The sequence below is a fragment of the Coffea eugenioides genome, chromosome 1, assembly GCF_003713205.1.
Source record: "Coffea eugenioides isolate CCC68of chromosome 1, Ceug_1.0, whole genome shotgun sequence".
NCBI lineage: Eukaryota > Viridiplantae > Streptophyta > Magnoliopsida > Gentianales > Rubiaceae > Coffea > Coffea eugenioides.
In genome coordinates this window covers 44,865,320-44,888,297 of record NC_040035.1, presented here as the reverse complement: position 1 = coordinate 44,888,297, position 22,978 = coordinate 44,865,320, and the positions used below count along the sequence as shown (strand labels likewise).

The following is a 22,978-nucleotide window of genomic DNA, read 5'->3' as shown; positions in this document are numbered from 1 at the left end:
TTAGAATAGCAATTAGCCGACATGATTTTTCAACTTGTAATTTGGTGGACTTCATGCTAGTATTGATGCCTTTTTAAAAAAATTAAAAATTAAAAGGAGAAACACACGACAAGTATTACAATTTCTTTGCATCAACAGCCATGGAAAGAGCTAAATTCCTTGATATTGCATCCATTAGTTCAACCCACTCCTTGATATTGCATCCATGGAATATATTCACTACCAAAAGAAAAACATACATGCGTGTTCATAAAACAGCATTACACCCCTTCCAGTTGCCACTCAAGTGGCCTCGATTAAAACTTTTTTAGGAAAACAAAATCACGCATAAGATCCATAACTACTCAAAACAAAATTATTTAGACTCTGCATCTTCAAGGTACATCTCCACTGCTTCATTATTTGCCATCTCATCCTCTTTCTCCTCATTCTTCCTCCTCTCTTCCTCACTCCCTCTCTGCAGCTTGTATTTTGGCGGCTTCAAGCCTGGAACTGACTGATTCCCACGATACAAGCTTCTCCATGAAGGTTGAAATAAAATCAGGCCGTCGATTCTGTAAAGAAAATCATGAAAGTAATATTCTCACATTATTTATGAATCAGTTCATTGTAGAGAAGCCCGCAGGCAGGAGCTCTACTCTTAAGGGGAGAAAAGGAAGAAGAAGAAGAAAATGATCACTAATTTCATCAAATGGGACTGACCTGGAAGTCAAGGTAGTAAGCATGCTGTCAAAAAGCAAACCAAAATTAGGATAAGAATAATTAGTTGTTTCTCAAAGAAAGAAGAATCGGTAAATCATATCTGTATTCAGTATCAGCCGGGAAACAATGAATTTACCTCCCAAACATCAATAGTCAGAAGCGGCTGCAATACATCAAGAATAATAATATTGTCAGAGAATCAACACTAATTGCAAGAGTAATTGAGTAATACTACCTTTTGCTTATAACAATAAGTTCGATCTGGGCATTATACATGAGGTGAATTTCAGGAAAACTTAATGCTTGATTTTTTTTTTTTTAAATTACGAAAGCAAACTTGTGACATGAATATACTCACATAATAGTCCCAAACCAGGGGGTTCACAGCATTAGGACTCTTGACTACTACAAGTTTTTTGTCCTCTTCTGATGGACGAGGATTCACTGCATTTCCCACATTGAGTCTATTTACTTTATCTATAAGAAACAAAATGGAAGAGCTGTAAGTCACTTGCGCCTTGAAATCCTTGATACATTCAAGCTATGCTAATGGAACAAATGATTACCGCAATAACCAGCAAGGAGGGGTTTTCTTTCTTTTACATTATAATGTGCCTTTCTTTTTTTCACCTTCAATTCCCTCTTTTAGTCTTAGTTTTTGGTGGGTGAGGGAAGCAAAGGGAGAAGAATGTGTTATGATGAAATTGCTTACACACAAGCCAAGCCCACCCAGAACCAAATTGTGTTGCAGCAGCTGCCTTGAATTCTTTGGCAAATTGTTCGAAGGAACCAAAATCCCTGATTATTAGCTCTAAGAGCTCTCCAGACGGCTCTCCTCCACCTCCTGGTTTTATTGACTCCCAGAAGAAATCATGGTTCCAAGCCTGTATTAGTATAATTAACTCAACTAAGAATCTGCAATATAACATTTAACAAGCAAAAGAGGCAGGCAGGTTAAAGGTAGTTTGAAGCATGCATAGATCTCAAATCATGTGAAACATAATCTTGCCAAGCAAAAGAAATAAATATAAGCATGTTTAAATTTGTAAATACGATTTTCAGTTTATCATCATTTAGTTCCAAGGACTTATGGTAGAGAACATCAACCTTGTTCAAATAAGAAACCATTGAATTGGACAACCAAGAAATATTCCCAACCAAATATGAAAGAACAATAAAACAAAGAAAAACTTGGCACATTAAGAGCTAAAGACGAAGGTACTAAGTGACATCACCTGTGCGGCATTATTGAAGGGTGGAAGAAGATCCCCATTGTTGTATGTGACTCGTATAATGTCTTCTAATGTCATTCCATCCAATTCAGTTCCAACTATTTGCTTGTTCAGATTCTCCACATAAGCTCTGTGATGCTTACCCCAGTGGTATTCCATTGTATTACGACTCATGACAGGTTCCAAAGCATCCTTATTTAAAAAAAAATGTAAAAGAAATAGCACATTAATATGTAATACTAAACAACAACTAAAAGATCAGTCGGGGGCTGAAAACAGCCCAAATATCATGGTGAAATAAAATTAGCTTGGAATTACTCAGGGCATTTTCAGGTATGTTTCTGGTGAAGATTAGTGAAAGACAGCCAAAGACAATGACCAGCTAAGATATGCCCAATAAATCCAGCAAAAGGCAAGTTGTAAACTTGATTTGTTCATAAATAATTAGCATATTGTATCAACATACGGAAGTTGGTTTGACCGGGTAATGTGAACAGGGCTTAAGGCCAAATACCAACCAAGATGGCTAAATCATCATGCCTTTTTAATTGAGTTGCTCCAAGGTAGCCTGAATGAATTAACTGACCAACCAACCCTGATTCAACACGTATGATGAGAAAACAAAATTTGTGTATTGAAATTCAAGACAACAATGCACTTACCAGTGGGTATGGTGGAGGCTTTAAGTCAAATTTTGCAGTAATTTTAGGAGGACCAGCCTTTCTCAGACACTTTCTCTGCAACACAAGGACTCAACCTCAAAGAAAACTCAATAAATGAAAAAATCACATTCAATTGACAAGAAAATATTGCTTCCCAACGTTCAGTTCTTGTTCCAATGTTAGACCCATGAATTGAGCTCATCTTCTACCACTTGTCCTAGATTCATTTTAACTTGTAGAATCACTGAAACTGCAACTGAACTACACATAGGTTGGTTATACTTGAAAAGCGTAGCTAAACAAAACATAGCCGCCTAGAATCAGTATACAACTCGCTTCCACCTACTGGAGTCCGCATATGTGCTGCAAATATCGATGTATATATGCAAATGAGAAGTAATTCAGGACCAGAAAATAGCCCCTCGGAACAACACGTGAAAGTCGCAACTCGAGATGCAATATCCAACATATGCATTCAATCAAACACTAGCAAGGCATCCAACTGATGTCCCATTTCATTCAACCATAGAAAACAAAAAGAAACGCAAAGTTTCCGTTTAAAATTGAAAGTTCACAAACTAATACTAACAATTCATGTAACATAACCAGATGGAGATGCAGAAAACGCACCTCAATCTTTTTCCATTGAAAGCCCCGAGTTGAACCCCGAAATCCTTCTGCATAAATACAACAGACAAGAACAGTTCTTTAGTAGTGATAAATCCACACATACATGCCAAATAAATAATAAATAAATAAATTCACAAAATCAAAGAGGTAAGCAGAGAGATGAAGATGGCGACCTTGGGAAGTGAGAAAAGCAGAAATTGGCGGAGTAGCATATGCAGTTGTGGCCATCATATTGCTGGCTACTCTCTCTGTGTAGTCGAAATCGGTTTTAGAATTAGGGAGGATAAGACCCTGAAAATGCCGTGGTCGGTACTGGTTGGTTCTACTTATTTAGTAGCGGTCTAAGTAGCAGTAGGGTTCGCGGCTCAGGAGAAAAACGCAGTAACTTCGGGTCGGTAGCTCAACTTGTACGGCGTGGAAGTGTGTGGAAATTGCAATTTGTACTTTAAGCAAGACGACATCCACAATATATTAGTATATGCTACTGCAACTAGTAAATACATTACTATGTGCTGTATTTTCAACCCGAAAGATGAAAATAACATATATATATTTGTATATTTTATGATTTTTTTTTTAAAAAAATCAACTTGTATCATAAATATATTTCTAATTTTTTTATTTTTTAATACTCCAATTTAGAGATTTATGTTGAACCGAGATACAACATAGAAAATACCTGCAAATATTTTGACTAGTCATGCATGAGTATAATTTGACAATTTATTATGTTTATCCAACATAGAAAAAACCATCAAACGATTTGATTTAGTCATGCATGAGTCAACACAGAAAAGAATGTTGAACTTGAATTTGAATTGAAATATATGAACTGGGATGTAGATTTTACAAAAATACAAAAAAGAAAAGATAAGAGAAGAAAAAAAAAAACAATTATCTCCATTTCATCTTAGTTGCCGACAAGGTAATAGCTAGATGTTTTTTGAGTTATATCTCGTGTTAATAATCTCCTTAAATTTAAAAAATAAAGTTATTAGAAAAAATAAAGTTAATAACACTTTGCCCCCTGAAACTAGGGATAGTTATGCTTTATTCCCTCAATCTTAAATATATACACTTTACTTTCCAAGAAGGCTAATAAAAACTAGAAATATCCACAAAAAAAAAATTGAGTGTAATGATATTATTTATAACTCAATATCATTTCATTTCATTGCTAAAAGATTTATATCTTCTCTATCATATCAATTATACAAAAATATCAAACTAAAAAAATACCAAAATCATTTTTAAAGTAATTTTTTATAAATTTCATTTATTTAATCTTTCACACTAATATCATTGTCATTTTTGTTTATCAAATTAGTCAAATATGAAATTCTTAATCAAATTTGATAAAAATGGTTGATATGCCTAATTTTAAACTCAGAGAAGGAAAATGGAGATTAAATCAAATTTTATTTTTTGAGAAGAAAGTATAATAATAGTTAACTATAAATACATGAACAGAAAATGACAATGGTATTACCCTAAAAGTTCGCATAAATTAAAATAATAAAAGGCTGTTTCTTAAACAAAAAACAAGTTTTGTATTACCTCCTTTTCAAAAAAAAAATGGTATCTCTATTTATTTTAGTATTGTGTTGTTTATTCTTTTTCATTTAACTTAAATTATAACAAATTGGAGAAAGCATATATAAAAGTGAATACTAACCGACAGGAAAATTTTTAAGGATATAAACTAAATTTAACTTTTTCAATTTGATATTGTTATATAATTGATATGATAGAAAAGATGTAATATTTTTTTAGCAATGGAAGGAATTAATACTTTTTTTTTTATCGAAACGATAGATAGCTTGCATTAATATTGCCAAACTGTACAATGGAAGGAATTAATACTAAGTTATAGATAATTTCATGAATATATGGACAATAACGTCATTGCACTCTCTCTCTCTTTTATATATATTTTTAACTTTGACTAGTGTTCATGGTGGTGATTAAAGTGTAGATATATATATTTAAGGTTAAGAGAGATAAAGTGTGACTACTCCTAAGTTTGGCCGGCAAAGTGTCATTGACCCTCAGAAATATAGTAGGTAAGTCAATGCTGATGCGTGCATGGTTTTATGCCTATAAGCATGAAATTAGGAACTGGCTTCAAAACCTCGTCTGAGGGAGGAAATGCAAATATATTTTACTTTCTATGGGGCAACTGGGAGGGCGAAGAGACAGTGTATATAATCAATTTTATGGGACGAAATTTGGAAAAAGTTTTAAACTCAGATATTGGATGATTTCTGCAATGTCTAAGCAATTGCACCCCTCAGGGAAATTGGTTACTGTTTAAATGGATAGATTTTGTCAAGTCGTGACTTTCTGCGAAGAGCTGCCACCCTTTCAGCACCGCCTTTATAATCAGTACATTCCCGTCCAAGTTCACAACCCACCTGCCATTTTCTTTGTTCTTCAACAGGTTAATTAGTTCATCATCCCATTCGCTTTGTGAATCACCAGAGACATGCACTTCTGTATCACAGCACAGACATAAAATCAATTCTTTTTCTAGATTGTTTTTGTTTAGATTCGATATTCCACATTGTTGTGATCGTACCTTTTTTTTTTTTTTTTTTCTTAATTTTCTTTTACGTAGGATCCGACTAGGCCTCCTGAAATTCTGTGTCTCAATCAAAATCCATAATGCCCCCTAAACGCTCAGGTCTCTTCTATACTCTAAGGGGTTTCTGTTTTAATACTCCTATATATTTTCTTTAAAAATATCCATCATTTGATTTGTTTACTAGCGTTCGTGTACTTTTCTACTAGAACTAATTCGTATGAGAAAGTGTAAAAGTGAAGTGGAATTTTTTATTTATTTTATTTTTTTGTTATAAATATTTGTACCTTTTAATGCATGCAGATGCAGGCCCGAGTAGTACACGCAGGAGGAAGATGAAAGACGGTGTTGGTGGTGGTGATCAAAGCTTAGTGCCAGCGGCAACCGGGGGAACACCTCCTCTTCCTCTGCCGGCGGGGGCAACTGTTCGATACTTCCCTCTCCATCACCAGCCTCCTTTTACTCCCTACATGTCCAACGGGGCTTTCTGCTTGGACCTCAACAACAACAACCGCCACCAGCAGCAGCAGCAGCACCACCGCCAGTTCTCAAATCCGCTGCTTGAAAACTTGACTATTTCCCCGCCATCGAAACCCTTCACTTCCTTGTTAACTGGCTTTGATGATCAAGACGCTACTCCGCCAATAGTGAGGGATCACAATGCCCAAATTGATCAACTCATCAGAAACCAGGTAATTATTTCTCTCGTTAATCACCACACACTCTTGTCCGTCCAAATGGCCATGCAACACTAACAAATTTATCCCGGCCGATGCGTAATTTTCTCGCAAGTACACCATGCGTGTTACTTTAGAGGTATCGTACGTTTTTTGTATTTAAATTTTTCATGAAAGGTCTACAATTGTTTGTTTTACACATGCACGAGAGATGCACACCAATTAATTTTGCAAATTCTTGAATATACACGAGTAAATTAAACCTTCATAATTAATACACGAGAAATAATCTGCATCGTCAATCATCATATCTTGTAATCTTGTAGACGGGTTTTCACTCTTCTTCAGTGTGTTGTGCAGGTTTGAATTCTATCCAACTAGTACGTAACATGTTTGACTTAATTATGTACACGGCATAATGATTGCGTTTGCATGCAGGGGGAGCATTTCAAATGCGTCTTAGCGGAGATGCAGCGGAGGCAATACGATGCGGTGGTGCACGAGGCGGAGGAGAAGGCCGCCAAGAAAGTCAAAGAGAAAGAGTTGGAACTCAACCAGGTGGCCCGCAAGATCCTGGGCTATGAACACAGGGAAGCCCTGTTCCAGAAGGAGAACCAGCTTCTGCAGAGCAAGCTCAAGTACTTGGAGGATACGAATGCTTCTCTGAGGGCGGCTCTCCAAGAGGCTCTCCTCCGGGGGGGTAAAGCGGAGGAGACTGGCGGGAGCTCGGAGGTCCAGCAAGATGAGGCCGAGTCGTCCCACGTGGGCCGGCACCGGCTGGCGGAGGAGGTGGAGCCCATCAAGTTGGCCTGTAGGGCCTGCGGGAAACGAGTCGCCACCGTGATGACGTGGCCGTGTCGCCACGTTAGCACCTGCACCCGCTGCGATGAGACCACCAAAGCCTGCCCAGTTTGTGGGTCCATTAAGACCACCAGTGTTGAGGTGCGTCTTCCGTAGGCTCTGCAGCCCACGCCTGTTAGGACGTCATGGGTTGGGCCATCTCTATCTTCCTTCGTCTCATGGGCTTTTTTTTGTTTCCAATCGTTCTTGTATATTTCTGTTTTTCTTAGAGCTTCAAGACTTAAAGCTACTCGTATGATGTATCATCTCACAGACTACTATGTATATTATGTTGGATTGTGATCCAAATTAAGGATTTGAATTTATTATTATTATTTTTGATGTTTTGGCATGAGGATTGGAAATGGTTTGTTTTTTGTATGGAATTAGTATGGGGTTGAAATTAATTTTTTTTTGGTTGGAATTATAATTTCAACATTGCAAATTTATTCTATTGAAGCAACAAAGTCATGGCCCCTAGTCGTTGCTAAGATTTATTGTTTCGTATCATTCATTTCTTGTGAAGTAAATAGGGTCTTTCTTCTTAAAAAAAAGGGACTCTCATCGTACTCATTAATACTTGAGCAAATTATCTTAATAGCCATTAAACTTTTCAAATAGTCAAGTTTTGACCATTCAACTATTAATAGTATGTTTTTATCCACTAAATTATTAAAACTGTAAATTTTGAGTCATTCGGTCTAATTTTGTCATTAACAGTACTAGATCTAATTATTAATAGTATGTTTCGTAAATCGTGCAGACTCTTAGATCTAACAAAGTTAACGGTGAAATCAAACGGAATGACCCAAAATTTATATTTTTGATAGTTTAATAGGTAAAAATATACTACTAATAATCGAGTAGCCAAATCTTAATTATTGAAAAAGTTTAGTGACTACCTGGATGATGTACTGTTTGTTCTTTGACAACAGTTTATAATTCCCAGACAAGCTATCCCGAACTTTTAGAAGGATTGGACGGTTCAACCTGTTGGTCTAGAGTAAATTAATTATTAATTCCACTTATATTTTTAAAAAAATTAATTATACTCGCTAATTGGCCTGTTGGGGACCGTAATTCATAAGCTCTTTAACTTTAAGGCCCTTTTTAAAAAAAAATAAAATAAAAATTCTCTATTCTGCGAGAAGTCGCGCCATAAAAATAAAATGAAATAAAAGTCGCGCCATATTTTATTGGTCTGGGGAAACTTCTGTACAACAAATTATTCAAACAAATCTCTCCTACTAAAGAATTTGATCTGTCATAGTCACGGGATAACTTTGTGGCCTTTTTCTTTTTTTTTTTCTTAGTTTGCATACTGTTTGCGTAGAGATTAAGATAATCTTTCAAAACGTTCCCCGTTACTAGTTTTCGTCCTCAGATAGATGGCACAATACAGGTTAACGGAATTTCCAGGAACAAGCAGCAGAAGATGGATATGGGAGATGAGGATTTGTTGGAAGCCCGACAAATCTTTCCCTGAAGGCCATGCAATCCCTACTTTTTCTTTGTGATTTCTACCTGGGCTAACGTCAAGCGATCCTCATTCCAGGCAACAAGCAAGACATTTCTGAGTCAGATGTGGTGCAAAGTTTGCCCAAGACGAGAAGGTGGTTTTAACTCATTTTTTATTCACATAAAGCCTTTTTCCTCTGCACCTATTCTACCTTTCTAATGGTGTCAATTTGTGGGTTGGGGGGGGGGGGGGAGGATGATAGGTGATGGAAGAGATGGCTTTGAAGGAGGATACTGCAAGGTGTAGGAGGCACCTTGTTCTGTTGAAGAATGAAAAGGCAATCACACAGGACTGGCAGGAACATCGACCTAGTATAGGTAACAAACTGAAAAGTGTGCTAAATAGTTTCTCTCTGTATCTTCTTCTTGATATAGATACTAACTTGAAACAGAGATTAAATTGAAGCACAACATGTTTCTACTTTCTTCTCCGGAATCAGGTAGTAATTTATATAAAACGAACCTCTTGATCTCCTTGTGTTGCTTGGCTTTTCGCCACTTGGAACGATTCATTAAGGCAGTCAGATTGGTTGGCCATGCACAACCACGGTGCGAAGGGGAAATCAAGAATCAGTTTGACTTTTCTTTTGTCCTGCGCATTTAATGTCACTGAAGTGGTTCGGGGAAAACACAATTAGAATGTCACAAGATTGGCAACAATTGCACAGGTTTAATTGTTTAATCAAAAAGAGAGAGAGCTACATGTTAAATTCAGGAGGATTACTGCGTTAAAGAAATTTCAAAAACTCCGGTTATACATCGTTTGATCAGATGAACAACCTTTTACAGGGGCCATAAGATAATTTACGAATAGCTTGCATCAAAGAAATGAACTTCAAATTCCATCAAAGGCAAAGAACTGTACAACAATCTGCAGTACCAAGTAGATCACACGGCTGAGAATCATCATTTATTTGCTACAGTGAAAACGGCTTTGTGTACGCATCAAAAGGTTCATTAGCTGTCAACTGGGGTTCCTGCAACAAAGTAAATGATAAAACTTCAATTACTAGCTTCATTTATGAGAATTTCACCGTATTGCAGTCCTATTTTCTATATACGGCAAGATGATTTATTTCATCTTTAGAAGCTTTAACAAAATCGTGGCCCCATAAAATGAATTATGAGATAGCACCAAGGACATACTTTCTGACATACAAGCTTTAACATGGCAAACTGATTCAGAATGTCAGGAGTTTTACCTCCAGATTTGGGATGAGGATTGGCAAAGACGATGTTTTACCTGTCTCGTACCACTTAGACTGCCACCCGTCAAAAGCATTGTGAGGAGTGATGTCACAATGCCACCTCCTAGACCATCCTCGTTACTGGTGACGGTTGATCTCATTGAATTTAAGATGCTCCCGTATGTGGTTCCCTGTCCACGCTCAATTGCTTGGATAAATGAATAAGTCATGGCCCCCGTTGAAGTCACTTTAGATAGAGCCTGTCCAGCATTTAGATGAGATTAATCCATGCTTTCCTTGTTTAGTTTGAGCTTAGAGAACAGTATGATTTATTAATGAAATAGTAAGCATAAAGCATCAAATCAAGATTGGGAAATGAGAGGAAGTTGTATTGAATTTACATCTGTATCAGCAGCAGTTTGATCGTCGTCACAACCACTAAACGATATGACTTCTCCACCACTTGTTCCTTTCCATGCACCTGATCGAGGGCGATGGTCCTCCCATGTATACCTCCCAGTTCTACACAGCAAAGATTTAAGCAGCTTGAGAGAAAAAAAAAATTTCAAGGGATCTCAAAGGGAAATATGTCACTCAATTGGCTGAAAAACCAGCCATTTTCAGAATAATTTATCTATTTTCTTTTCTGACCTCTCTGCTCATTAGATACTAGACATCAAGCAGTAAATGTTCAAAGGATTGATGAACCTGTCCATCCTACAAAGGAATGGTAAATCCAGCACTGTGCCACTGTGACATGCATCTATGATAGCATGAAGCTTAGCTCCACGAGGAAGTGGCCTAACAATGGTAGCGTTAATTTCATCATCAACTATCATCCCTTGTGTTTCAAAATCCAAAGGACAAAGTGTTTCATCATAACCATCAACCTCATCACCGTTGTAGTTCCTTTGCTGTGAACCATGACCTGAATAATGGAATACCAAGGAATCACCTGGCTGACAACCTTGCACAAGCCAATACATGGCCATTCTGATGTTGTGTTTTGTTGGAATACGGTAAGGATCTGTTTCTTCTTCTGAAAAGATAAGTCCACAGAAAATTAGATTACAAACTGCCATTTTGGTTGTACAACCTCTATTAATTAGTTAATTAGCTAAAGGCACGAATTGGCAGAAGCTTGTTATTAATCGACGAGTATGAGGATAAAAAGTACTCTTTCATTAACTAGCCACGATTCAATCATTTAGTTATCAAACAAGAAATATACTCAGAAAATCATGTTATACTCATTCTCGGTCAACATCCTGTCATAACACTATGAATAAACAGAGTTGAGTCTCATAGCAAAAGAATATGCATGCACTATTTCTACTGCTGGGGCTTTGAACTACTGAATTTTTGGATTTTCAGTTACTTATTTAGAAGCTATTAAGAACCACTCACAATATCTCTTTGCTTTGAATATGGTTGGATTTTCTCCAGATATTGTTACCATTATTGCAGGATTCCCAGACAGGATTTGATCAGGAGTTGTTGTTAATTTGTGGAACACCTTAGTAAAATTCTTTACGATACTCTAAAATCAAAAGCATGTTTATGTGATTCTTGCAATTACATTAAGTGGATAGGATACCTAGCCTTTGCTTGCAAGATTCACAATCTTGCTGATTTATATTTGAAGATGGAATAAATTCCTAAAGTAACAAGTTTGAAACTGGAGGTGTTCCAGTTTCTTGCTTCAGAACCTTTTATTGAAATTATAACCACCCATCTTTCAGCTGTCAATTAAATGATTTAAGAATCTTTTAGTTAGGATAGTCATTGGTGGACCCAGAAAGTTTAATATAATGGTGTGTGGGTTATTCAGGTAACAGTGAATATTCAGCTTCGGCAGTTGTTTTCTGCGAATTTATTAAACATGGTAAAAATTTGGTCATCCAAGCTGCAAGGGAAACGCGGTATTGATTATGTGTTTAAAAAAAAGTAAAGAAAGCCAGAATTGATTTAGATATGCTAAGCAAACAGACAGGGAGAGTGTGCAAAAATAGATATACCAACTTATATCTGCTTGTAGTAGCCTAGTAGGAATCTTGCAGCTGGGAACAGAAAGGGAAGAACTTTTCAGAAACAGAAACTAAAGCAATGCTTCTTTTTTTTTGTGGGAACTAGCAAGTATCCAGCAATCAGTCAGACCTAAAAATAGTGAATAAAAATCAGACACAAATCAAGAACCTCGAATTCTCACAATAAATTGAAATCCCATAACAGAAAAAATTGGTAGAAATTTGGAACAGGTTAATGCCTGAAGAAACAAAATAATGCACATTAGCGCAAAGTCGTAAGAAATGGCAAGAGAAAGGCGTGTAACTATCACCGGTGAGCATGAGAATAGAATCGGAAGGAAACTTGAAGCGATTGATGAGCAAGAACTTCATGCACTTAGCGTCATTGATGCAGCCTCTGAGTTCCTGTCTGGTGTTCCTGTAGGATATCCCGCAAATCACGGCTTTCTTGCGACCGTGGACTCTAGGGGGTTGACCTTGGGGAGCATGGTTGTAAGGCGAAGGCGGCGGCGGTGGATGATAGTATGGAGCCGGTGGTTGTGGTGGTGGTGGTGGCGGGACCCCTCTTGGGTCGGCGATGAGGGTGACGGCATGGCAGATGACGCATCTGATGGACTTAGCACCTTGTGGAAGCTGTAGCGGTGTGCGGCAGTTGGAACAGTCAACTAGCATCAACATCTTTTTCTTGATCAGGACGGAGGAGGATAGCGATAACGATAACGAAAGAAATCCTGATATCGATGAGTTAAGGTTTTACGTAGATGGGCGGGATCTGTGGATTTTTTATCAAGTTAAAGGAGAGGAGTTTTGGCCATGGGGGCGATGGGGCCGAGCAAAGTGGGAGTTGGTGAGAACTGGGGAAGACGCGGGCGAGAATTCAGAAGCCAATCTAGAGAACAGAGAAAAGAGACGTTCTCTAGTCCTGACTTCTGACTACAGAAGCAGCGAGGGAAAATTCCCATTAAAATAAAATACAAAACAGGCCAATGTCTATTAGCCTGCGTGGCAAGGAGTTGGATTCCTTTTTTTTTTTTTTTTTTTGAAGCAAGGTGTTCAGTTCTTTTAGGTTAGTCGGGTTGTTTGGATTGTAAATTATTTGAAATATTTTTACTGTAACATTTTTTGTGATGTGATGTATGTGAGATAAAAAGATAATTGAAAAGATAAAAAAGTGTATTGAAAATTGTAATGATGATGTAAGCAAATATATTTGACCAAATCATTTACAATCCAAACAAACCAGTCTCATGGATGGAGGAGATAGGCACCAGGAGAATTTGCCCCTCATGGGTTCCAAATAATGTACATGAAATAAAAAAGTTATTGAAAATATAAAAAATTAATTTAAAATTATAACTGTGAGATACGTAACATAATATTTGAGAAAAAAATATTATTATTCAAATACTCTCGTACTGGTGTACACGAAGGAAGCTAGAGGTTAGATAAATCCTCCCTCTCGATATATATTTTCCTACCAATAATTTTTTTTCTTGAAATTATTCGGAATTCATGGACCATGTGAACCTATCTTGAAAAAAAATAATGATAACATACTTTTGACCTCTCTTTTTTTTTTCTTAGTTTTGTTGGATCAACGTCTTTGCGTGTCCGCGGTAAGAAGTAAAAGAGAAAACAGTAGTAGTTGCCACTACGTTTATGTTTTTGCTCAATCTTGAAATTATATATGTTGACATTTACAGAAACTACTTAGGCTTTGTTTGGATTACATTTTTCTGAATTTTTTGTAGAAAAATTACTGTAACGATTTAATATATCTGAGATAAAAAGATAATTAAAAAATATGTTCACGAAAAACGTAACAATGCAATCCAAACACACCCTAAGTCAAGAGAACCACCAATTCCGCAGTGTATTAATTTAATAAGTTATGATCTCAATTAAGTAGAATAAGAACATCACTCTGTTAAGTACATGCCAGCAAGTAGGGTTTAGAATTCAAGGGCAAAAGTTTTGAGACAGATTTTCAGCATGCGTCTGAGCCCAAATTTTCATCTTGCATGCGTCAATTGATATCCATTAATCCATTGCATCTGTTCTTACTCAAAAAAAAAGAAAAGAAAAGAAAATGTTGGTGGGTTAATCTACTGATGGAACATGAAACGTATCACCGCTTTGTGCCATCGGATTTGGGGCAATGAATTGGAACCTTCCACGACAAAGAGCTTGTTTTGTGATTCCAAAAAAAACAGTAGTGCATGTGGGAAATGAATGACCATAATTTTCAATGCCAATCTGGCTGACTTTCTTGCGTAGCTGGCAAAGGAAACAAGTTGCCTACTTCCATTCCTTCCTTTCTAATTTCCTATGTATATTCTTCGGGGCAGTTTGACCAACAAATCACGTAAAAATATGCCAGTGGCAGTAGTGGCTTAATTACGAAAAAAGACAGAAACTCAGTCTCGGGGGGCTTGGGGTCTCGTTAGGTCTTAGCAGCAGGGTACCCTGTGGGGTTTCTATCTCACATCGTTTGGGGGAGGTTTGGGTGTTGGGTTTATAAGTCTCCTCAGTACCCTCACACTAGTTACCATGGCTTTTGAGGTGTACTGTGGATTAAGATTTGTTAAATCAATAGTCAAGTTTCTTGTCGTTTGACGAAACAAAAAAAGTAGTGGCTTAATTCAAAAACTTTTAATTTTTTTTAAAAAAGAGAAAAAAAAACCCCTCCCACTTGTCTGGATTGGAGAAAGACTAGTTCAAACTCGAAAAGGTCAATTTTTTGAGCACCGATAAAATGTTTATTGCAAAGTCATACAAAGTCGTTTAGAATAACTTGTACTATGGAAACGATACAATCATCATTACTGACATTTTGACTTTCTATTTTGGTCAACCAAAAAACTTCTTAAAAAGTCGTGCTTCTTTTTCATTTTTGATAAAAACTAAATTTTATTAACCGATTATTATTAATTAATCGTCCAGCATGATAAATCGCTTAAGAATAATTGGTTTAGTGTAGAGTCTTGTGGATCTGACTAATTTAATGCAGTAATGATGTCGAGATCTGCTTAATTGATTGCTTGGTGATCTAATCTCATTTTAATTCAATTAAGAATAATTGGTTTTAATGCGGTCTTGTGGGTTAACTGCATTGAACTCTTCGTTGTGTGCCCACTTAAAAAGAAATTTCGTTATAGTGCTAGAGTCACAATGATGACTTCTCCCGCCAAGTTAACTCTTCGTTGGTAATTTTTACTGCAATATAAGAGGTTTGATGCAAAAACGCCCTTCCGAGGTTCAACTATATGTTCCGGTGTCAAATTGCCCTCTTCGTAATTTAATCGTGTCAGTGTATCTTTCACTTTTCTGATTGTAGTTCAACATGTTAATTACTTTTAGAAAAAAAACAAAAAATCATGCAGAATCAGAAAACGGATTTAGTTTCTCTGCAGTGAATTTCATCTCCATTTTTTACAATGCAGATTTAGATGCATGACATGTATTTTCATCTATTAAGTAAGAAGGGATACGATCATTTTAAAATTTAACTAATCCTAATCTTTATTAATAAATAATGACAAATATCGTGCGTTCGAATGTATATCGTGAGAAATGAAGAGAGAATCCACCGTAGATGAGAGCCAAATCCTGAGAAAACACGTATGAGGTTGGCACACGGGGATATTCGAAATCAAGCTTAAAGCATGCTACGTAACTACGAACAAATACCAAAAATAAATGCATGTGAGAATTTTGGAAACCAAAAGATGTTGCGGTATACAGAAGCAAAATCAAGAAGTACACGCATATTATTCTTAAGAGAAGATAAATTAATAGCAGCAAAATTGGTGCTTCATGCAGGCAACAAAGCAATCATTAAAGCCTTATTATTAGAATATGTTGCTTTAGAAAAAAAAAATACAGGGAGATTAAGTGGAATTTAAGCTAAAAAGTAGTAGTATTCCTCAGTCCATTTTATACATTACAGAATAAAATCAAAAAAAAAAAAAAGGAAGAAAAGTACAATGCAATAATAATGCATAGTGGTGGATGGTTCCTCAGAATATGAAAATAGAGATGGACAACACTAACAGGTGCTTGCTCAAATTTTCTTCGGTTCCTGTGCTTGCTGACAAAAGAGCCACTCCACTACATCTTGTTTATACGAAGAAGAAAAGAAGAAAAATATTCCGATCTTCCTTTTCTCTAAGCATTATTAGCTTTATCATCCGCCAATCATTCCTCATCCCTTGTAGCTTAGCTTAAACTGTTGGTCTGGACTCCGGTGGTGGCTTCATATCTGTCTTAATCTCTCTCTCTCACTCTCTCTCTTGGTGTCCGAAAATCAAACTAGAGCTTTTGCGCAGAACACCTTTTCCTGGAATCTGGATGCCAACTTTCAGGTACAAGCTCATTTAATTTGATTCTCATTCATGTTGAAACTCGACAAACACACACGTGCATGCAATTCAGGAATTGCTTGCGGAAAGGCGAGGAGTAAATAAGAAGTAATAATGAAATTTTGTGAAGAATCGCAAGTCCGTATTTCTTCCGCAAAGAGATTGACAAATTCAATAGCTAATCATGAACCTCTGACCTTAAATATTTGATCGAAAGCCGAAAATGCTGACAATCAAATCTTCACGTTAACAAATTCATGCCCGCGTGTGCAACAGTTTGAGAGCGCAATTTGATCTAATTCATGCCCTCAGAAAACTTCCATTAAATGATCTAATCGGGTATTAAACATGCACTGAGCACGAAGTCATTATTATTATTATTATGTTTGAAAAATAAAACATTTACTTTCCGGACATTGATCGTACATGATCAATTTATCATTGGTTAAGCAGGGGCAGGCAGTTCGATGGAGAAACAAGAGACGCTTCTTCGCAATTGTATTCTCCTCCAATAGTCGATGTTGTAAATATAAATGCACATGCTAGAAGGTAATAAGATTAACTAGCACTCTGTACGCATACATCACTGTGCACGGATAGTGTATATATTGTCAGATTTTTATTTTTGACATATAATTTGAATGTGAATTTGAAATTTAGATTTAGTACATGTGTCACACATTCGAAACGGCGACGATGCACGCACTGTTAGAATATAACTATACATATACACCCTCAATGAATATTAGATTTCTATTACTCCCTCCGTCCCACTTTGATAGTCCTGTATTCCTTTTTCATCTGTCCCAAATTGTAGTCCACTTTCCAATTGAAGAATGTGGTTGTATTTTAATTTTCCTAAAATACCCTTATTCAATGTAAGTAGTTGTTACTATAAACCTATCCCCATTTAATGAGAGTTGATTCTTTTTTTACTATCAATTCAAGTTCCATAAAGTTGTATCATATTTAATGTGAGGGTATTTTAGGAAAATAGCAATCTAAATTTACTTTTCCAACAAAGTTAACTACTTTTTCTTAAATTGTGTGAAAAAAGAAACATGACTATCAAAGTGGGACGGAGGGAGTACATTATTCAATATTCAAATTAAAATTTAAAAAAATCGCGAACATATTCCCATTTCAGTTAATTTTATTCAACGATTGAACAAACGAAAAATAGTAATATAATAAATAACAAACTGCATGAACTTAGATCAATCTAATAATGATATTTATATGCAACGATTTGATTTGGACGAACCAAGTATATATATAAATATATAAACATATTCATTGGAATTCATCCATCATATTGATATAATCAAATATTAAGGCCCTAAACATATTCATCCATCATATTGATTGTAACAATGATTTCTCTGGCACCACCATTAAGGGCCTATTTGATAACCCAATTTAGCACTTAAATTTAATGGATTCAGATCTTAATATATTCAAGCCATTTGATAACAAAAAATTGAATATCTGAATTAATTAAGTGTCACTGAATTTTTTATGCAATACTTGCTCCTAAATTTAAGTAATAAACAATCATTTATCACTAAATGTGATATGCACTCAAATATATTAGATTTAATACTTAATAATTCAGTAATTTAATTTAATGAATTCGAATTTCAAATTTCAGATTTCAGTTTCCTTAAGTAATAGGCTGCAGCCAAAGCCGAAGAAATGAACCTCCGCGCAGGTTCTCCTGGAAAAGGATGGGCCCCCACTCAAATCAGCAGTACTAAGAAAGCAAGCCGAATGAGTGAGGACGGTTAGAGGCCCACTAATTACAACAATAGCCCATACAAGTACTAGTAATTAAGAAGTCTTGGACAGGCAGGTCTAATTTTAATAGCAGGAACGACGGGTAACAATATGAAAATGGCCCCTTCTCTAGTGAGATTATAAGATTTAAGACTTGGGTCCTCTCAACTGCATGACATGACAGGGGTTTGTTCTACTCTGATCATCACATCAGACACCTGCTTTAGCTTTAGCCAGCAGGATGTGGAGAAAGCATTTGAAACCAGTGCCTGGGGCTGGGGTGGTAATGCCATCAGGGTCATGTTTAATCTGTAGCTTTTGACAAATTGTGCATTACAAGTACTGTGAGACGGGGAGTGCTGGCTTTTCTTCTCCACCAGGGCTTCATAGCCAGCAAATCTATCTGAATGCCCTTCCGATCTGTGAGTGAAATTAATGTAACAGATTTGTGGGATCAGGATATTGAAGAAATGTGCATGCTTATGGGACAGAGATGATGACAGGGAGGTAGAATCAGCACAACCGCCATGATCAGGCTTGAGCCAGATTAATTACCAAAATCACTCTCCGAAGGCATCTAAAGCATTTTGAGTTTCACAGAATTTTCTCACGTCTCCTTGAACTTAGCTACGGGGCAATAGCCATGGCATGAGAAAAGTCAAAAGCGGGCAATTCTCAGATCCCCCCTTGCTGGTAAATGCTGTACTCCTATATACGGCCAACTGTCAGGAGTAATCAAATGTGAAGGCTCTAAAGCATATAGGCTTGCAACGGGCACGTCCTATCTCCTATTGGGTCTGAGGCAGATTCATAACACCAAAAAAGACGCCCATGCGCTGATTTTCAGAAAACTAGAACAACTTTTGAGTTATGAGATTTTCTCGTGGAAGGAAAGGTGAAGGAGGTGGTGGACTGGTGGGGTTTTTTCAGAAAACTACCTAGAATAGTAGTAACATTTAAGCTTACTTTCAACGACATTAGAGAAAGGATTAAGGATGTGGTGTACTGGTGGGAATAATGTGAAACGCCGACGACAGTCAAATCAAATTCCTATTCAGTAAGTGAACCAAGATTTATAAGTATTCAAAATCCATTCAAATCGTTCTAGTTGTTTAGATTACTTTAAAGATATTACGTTTTATAATCCATCAATTATTAAAATATATTTTAAACGCTATAATAAATTGTGTTTTACACATTGAAATACTTTCTAAATAATCTGAATAATTACAGGGAGTTGTGAAAATTTTAAATATTTTGTCAAATTTCTCAATCCAAATGCAACCAAGGAAACCATCTGGTTTTCATAATCCATATTACCAGATTCATTTGACACTCATTCGTTATCATTCACTTGAATAGCGAAGAAAATATTGCGCTTGATATACCAATTTTTCAATATGAAATGCATGCTTGAAAATATATCCAAATATATGAAAATTTTCAGCCCCAAGCGTTTGTGTATACGGTCGAAGACATAATAAACATATGCACTTGAGGATGGAATGGCCGGGAGAACATGTTGCCCGGGCTGCTGGATGACCCCTTACCGCAGGAATCAGCATACGTAGAAAACTAACGGGAACTAAATTAATTTGTTTCTAGAAAAAATACAGTTGGAATTTTTCCATATTCATAAAAGGCGCCATCTTGCCATTACAAAAAATGATTCTAAGCCACAAAAAACACAACCACAATCTTTGCCGATGACCTCTCTCTGGCGCATGTTCATCTGTGTCTCTGGTTTCACGTCGCAGTCTATAAGAACAGCCTGGTTTCCTCCATTTACCTTCGCCACTTGCTGGCTTCCAAGAAAGCATAATTAGCAAGTCAAAAACAAACCAAAATGGGTGACATGGCCTTGAACAGAGCAATCCTTTTTTCAACCCTTCTCTTCATTCCTCTTGTTCTTTCAGATGATACTGTACCTGCCCCCGCTGATAAGGGTCAATTGAATAGCTGGTTTAAGCAATATGTGCAACCTTTGGCATCGCGGAAAGGCACTTTGGACCCGGCACTAGTCGCTGCAGAAGCCAATCCCAGAATCATCAAGCTCAAGAGCGACGGAAGCGGTGAGTTCAAGACTATAGCCGCTGCCATCAATAGCATCCCAAATGACAATACCAAACGCGTCATCATTTCACTTGGCCCCGGGAACTATACAGAGAAAATCAAGATTGAACGTAACAAGCCATTCATCACAATAATTGGAAATCCAAACAATATGCCTACTCTAGTGTTTGGTGGTACAGCGGCCAAGTATGGAACCGTGGAAAGTGCCACCTTGATTGTTGAATCTGATTACTTCAACGCCGCTAACCTCATTCTTGCGGTAAGCGAACTACATATATAGCCAGCACGCGTTGTTCTTGTTTCTTTTTCCTTGAAGGTCTTGTTTCTGATCGATCACATCTTGGGTTGCTTCGAATTGCTCTAGAACTCAGCACCAAGGCCAAACGGCGACGTGAAGGGAGCCCAGGCGTTGGCGGTGAGAATTGGAGGGGATAAGGCTTCCTTTTACAACTGCAAATTCCTTGGTTTTCAAGACACCCTTTGCGACGACAAAGGAAAGCACTTGTTCAAGGATTGCTACATCGAAGGCACCGTAGATTTCATTTTTGGCAACGGAAAATCCATCTACTTGGTAAAATATTAGTAACAATAGAAGATCAATTCATCATCTTTTACTTCTTTTCTGATCATTTTCTTGAAGAATGCGAACAAGCTGTGGATGAAATCTTGAATGTGATTCATATTGCAGAATGTTGAGATGCATGTTATCCCAGGCGACCGACAGGCATGGATCACCGCACAGGCGAGGCACACCGCTGCTGAAGACACAGGATACTCATTTGTCCACTGCAAAGTCACTGGCACAGGTCGCACTGCTTACTTGGGCAGAACTTGGATGCCTTATGGCAAGGTCGTGTTTGCCTACACGGATATGAGCGACGCGGTAATCCCCGCAGGATGGTCTAATAACTTCCATCCGCAGACTGAGAAGTAAGTTGTATTCATATTTAATGTGCACGCCAGCGAACTCGGTTTTCAAGATTTATCAAGACAGCTTCTGGTGTGTGTGTGTGTGTATACATATATGTATATATGTATATATACGGGCTGAGAGTTACCAAATAGTTATTCCTTTTCTTGTTTTTGTTTTCTTGGATATTTGTCTAATGGTGGCAATGGTGTATTGCAGGACGGTATTGTTCGGAGAATTCAGTTCCACCGGACCAGGTTCAGACACAAACAATAGCCGGGCTAAATTCACCAAGAAGCTTAGTGAAGCAGAAGTTAAACCCTTTCTGACTCTTGGATTCATCGAGGCTTCTAAGTGGCTGCTTCCTCCCACCCAAGTTCCAGCTTAAGGCTTCTTAGCTCTGGAAAACAAATGGCTTATTCTTTTTGCCATTTTCTTCATGTAACCTGTTCATCCGTATTCCCGAAATAAATATTTGGAGCGCACCATAATTTTTACATTTAGAAATGCTTACAAAAACTATAAAGTTAGAGGCGTTGTAATTTTGACACAAACCAGTTTTAATCATATCTCAGGAGAACTAAGTAACTTGTTCATTCAACCACTGAGTCAAGCTCAGTGGACACCAGAGAGGGTCTTAAGTCCTTTCTTGGGTTGTAGGTGGAGGTTCAATTCCCTAAGGGTTATGCCAAAACACTCTCTTAGTCTAGTAAGGTCTGTATGTCTGCTAGCCCCAAACACAGCCTCTTGAGGCTCTCCCTCCCTGTAGTTTAGAATAGATAGGTTATATAATAGTTGTTATCTTTAAAAAAAAAATAGTAACTTAATTCTCTTTCTTTATTCTTGAATTTTAGATATACTCATCCCTCCTCGGAGAAATTGGAGGGAAGAGGTAATGCAGAGGAGTGTAATCCCTGTCTTATAAATACTCAATATGAAGTACACTATGAATTTTTGTATGTGTATATAGCTTTTAACGTGTGTGTGATCCTACTATTACTCTTTTCTTTTCTTTTTGGTGATGGAAGGAAAATCTTTTTCGTGTTACTCTCACAATCACTAGGTACAGACGTTTTTAAAGGGGTTTATATTCTCGGATAGCGGTTATGGGTTCTTTTGTTAAAAAAAAAAAGAAGACGTTATTAAAAATTAATCTGCACTGTCATAGGATTAGTGTACATCAATAAGCAACTTATCACTGAAACAGAAAACACAAACACAAACAAGGAAACACAAAAAAATAAGAGAGAGAATGTCCAATTTGGAGTTTTTACTGGGAGTGATACTTCTAGTGCAAATTGTTGTAACAAATTTTGGTTTGCTCAGTAAAATGTATACAAGGTCAATGCTGTAGTCCCTTGCATCAAACAAACACACCACAGTTTTAACAAACAGTAACTTGTAATAGTTAACACTTAACAGCTTCACAAACAATTACTTATAATACTTCCATCAACTAGAAACTGTGGTACAACAAATTAGTACTTGCTTTGTTATTTGCTTTTGTTGTGCCGGTTGAATTTTTAAATACATATGGCAGGCCTGTATTTACTCTTTTCTAGTCCCTCCCCTTTCCTCCAATTAGGTAGAAAATGAAAAACAGAGAATGAAAGGCCGTGCTTTTCCTTTTCTGACGGTAAGCTCAGTTTTTTCTTCTCCTTGGAATTTACAGGGCTCTGTTTGGATTCAGCATTTTTTGAAAAATAATTTTTTCATCTACAATGCTACAGTAATATACAAACAAAAACAACTTCAAAAACACCATATCCAAACAATATATCAAAACAACTCCAAATATACAA

General features: G+C 36.9%; 4 protein-coding genes across 4 annotated transcripts; 2 read left to right on the top strand and 2 right to left on the bottom strand.

Moving 5' to 3' along the window:
• Positions 1–141: 141 nt before the first annotated feature.
• Positions 142–3,605, bottom strand: LOC113761086 (superoxide dismutase [Fe], chloroplastic-like). The gene is given in 10 exon segments (XM_027303916.1): positions 142–451; positions 453–554; positions 703–726; positions 839–865; positions 1,061–1,179; positions 1,415–1,586; positions 1,938–2,126; positions 2,597–2,671; positions 3,227–3,273; positions 3,400–3,605. Coding segments are annotated over 10 exon segments (909 nt in total). The 5' UTR covers positions 3,458–3,605; the 3' UTR covers positions 142–355.
• A 2,537-nt stretch (positions 3,606–6,142) lies between these two features.
• Positions 6,143–8,810, top strand: LOC113773448 (probable BOI-related E3 ubiquitin-protein ligase 3). Its single transcript, XM_027318100.1, has 3 exons — positions 6,143–6,499; positions 6,923–7,426; positions 8,709–8,810. Exons 1-3 carry the CDS (start codon positions 6,143–6,145, stop codon positions 8,808–8,810), a joined length of 963 nt encoding a protein of 320 aa, XP_027173901.1.
• A 682-nt stretch (positions 8,811–9,492) lies between these two features.
• Positions 9,493–12,930, bottom strand: LOC113775985 (metacaspase-1-like). Its single transcript, XM_027321054.1, has 5 exons — positions 12,368–12,930; positions 10,738–11,068; positions 10,431–10,551; positions 10,086–10,289; positions 9,493–9,819 (listed from the first exon to the last, which is right to left on the bottom strand). The coding sequence occupies exons 1-5, from the start codon at positions 12,732–12,734 to the stop codon at positions 9,760–9,762; spliced, it is 1,083 nt and encodes a 360-aa protein (XP_027176855.1). The 5' UTR covers positions 12,735–12,930; the 3' UTR covers positions 9,493–9,759.
• Positions 12,931–20,039: 7,109 nt separating this feature from the next.
• Positions 20,040–21,675, top strand: LOC113749123 (pectinesterase 1-like). The gene is made up of 4 exons (XM_027292790.1): positions 20,040–20,525; positions 20,631–20,837; positions 20,955–21,196; positions 21,396–21,675. Exons 1-4 carry the CDS (start codon positions 20,040–20,042, stop codon positions 21,562–21,564), a joined length of 1,104 nt encoding a protein of 367 aa, XP_027148591.1. The 3' UTR covers positions 21,565–21,675.
• Positions 21,676–22,978: the final 1,303 nt, after the last annotated feature.

Bases quoted from the DNA above. Each gene is read 5' to 3' on its own strand.
- LOC113773448 (XM_027318100.1), top strand. From the start codon at position 6,143: ATGAAAGACGGTGTTGGTGGTGGTGATCAAAGCTTAGTGCCAGCGGCA. The intron at 6,500-6,922 runs GTAATTATTTCT...GTTTGCATGCAG, and splicing joins ATCAACTCATCAGAAACCAG to GGGGAGCATTTCAAATGCGT. The intron at 7,427-8,708 runs GTGCGTCTTCCG...TTTCGTCCTCAG, and splicing joins TTAAGACCACCAGTGTTGAG to ATAGATGGCACAATACAGGT.
- LOC113775985 (XM_027321054.1), bottom strand. From the start codon at position 12,734: ATGTTGATGCTAGTTGACTGTTCCAACTGCCGCACACCGCTACAGCTT. The intron at 10,290-10,430 runs GTAAATTCAATA...AATGCTGGACAG, and splicing joins AAACTGCTGCTGATACAGAT to GCTCTATCTAAAGTGACTTC. The intron at 9,820-10,085 runs GTAAAACATCGT...ACTTTGTTGCAG, and splicing joins GTCTAAGTGGTACGAGACAG to GAACCCCAGTTGACAGCTAA.
- LOC113749123 (XM_027292790.1), top strand. From the start codon at position 20,040: ATGGGTGACATGGCCTTGAACAGAGCAATCCTTTTTTCAACCCTTCTC. The intron at 20,526-20,630 runs GTAAGCGAACTA...GAATTGCTCTAG, and splicing joins CCGCTAACCTCATTCTTGCG to AACTCAGCACCAAGGCCAAA. The intron at 21,197-21,395 runs GTAAGTTGTATT...GGTGTATTGCAG, and splicing joins TTCCATCCGCAGACTGAGAA to GACGGTATTGTTCGGAGAAT.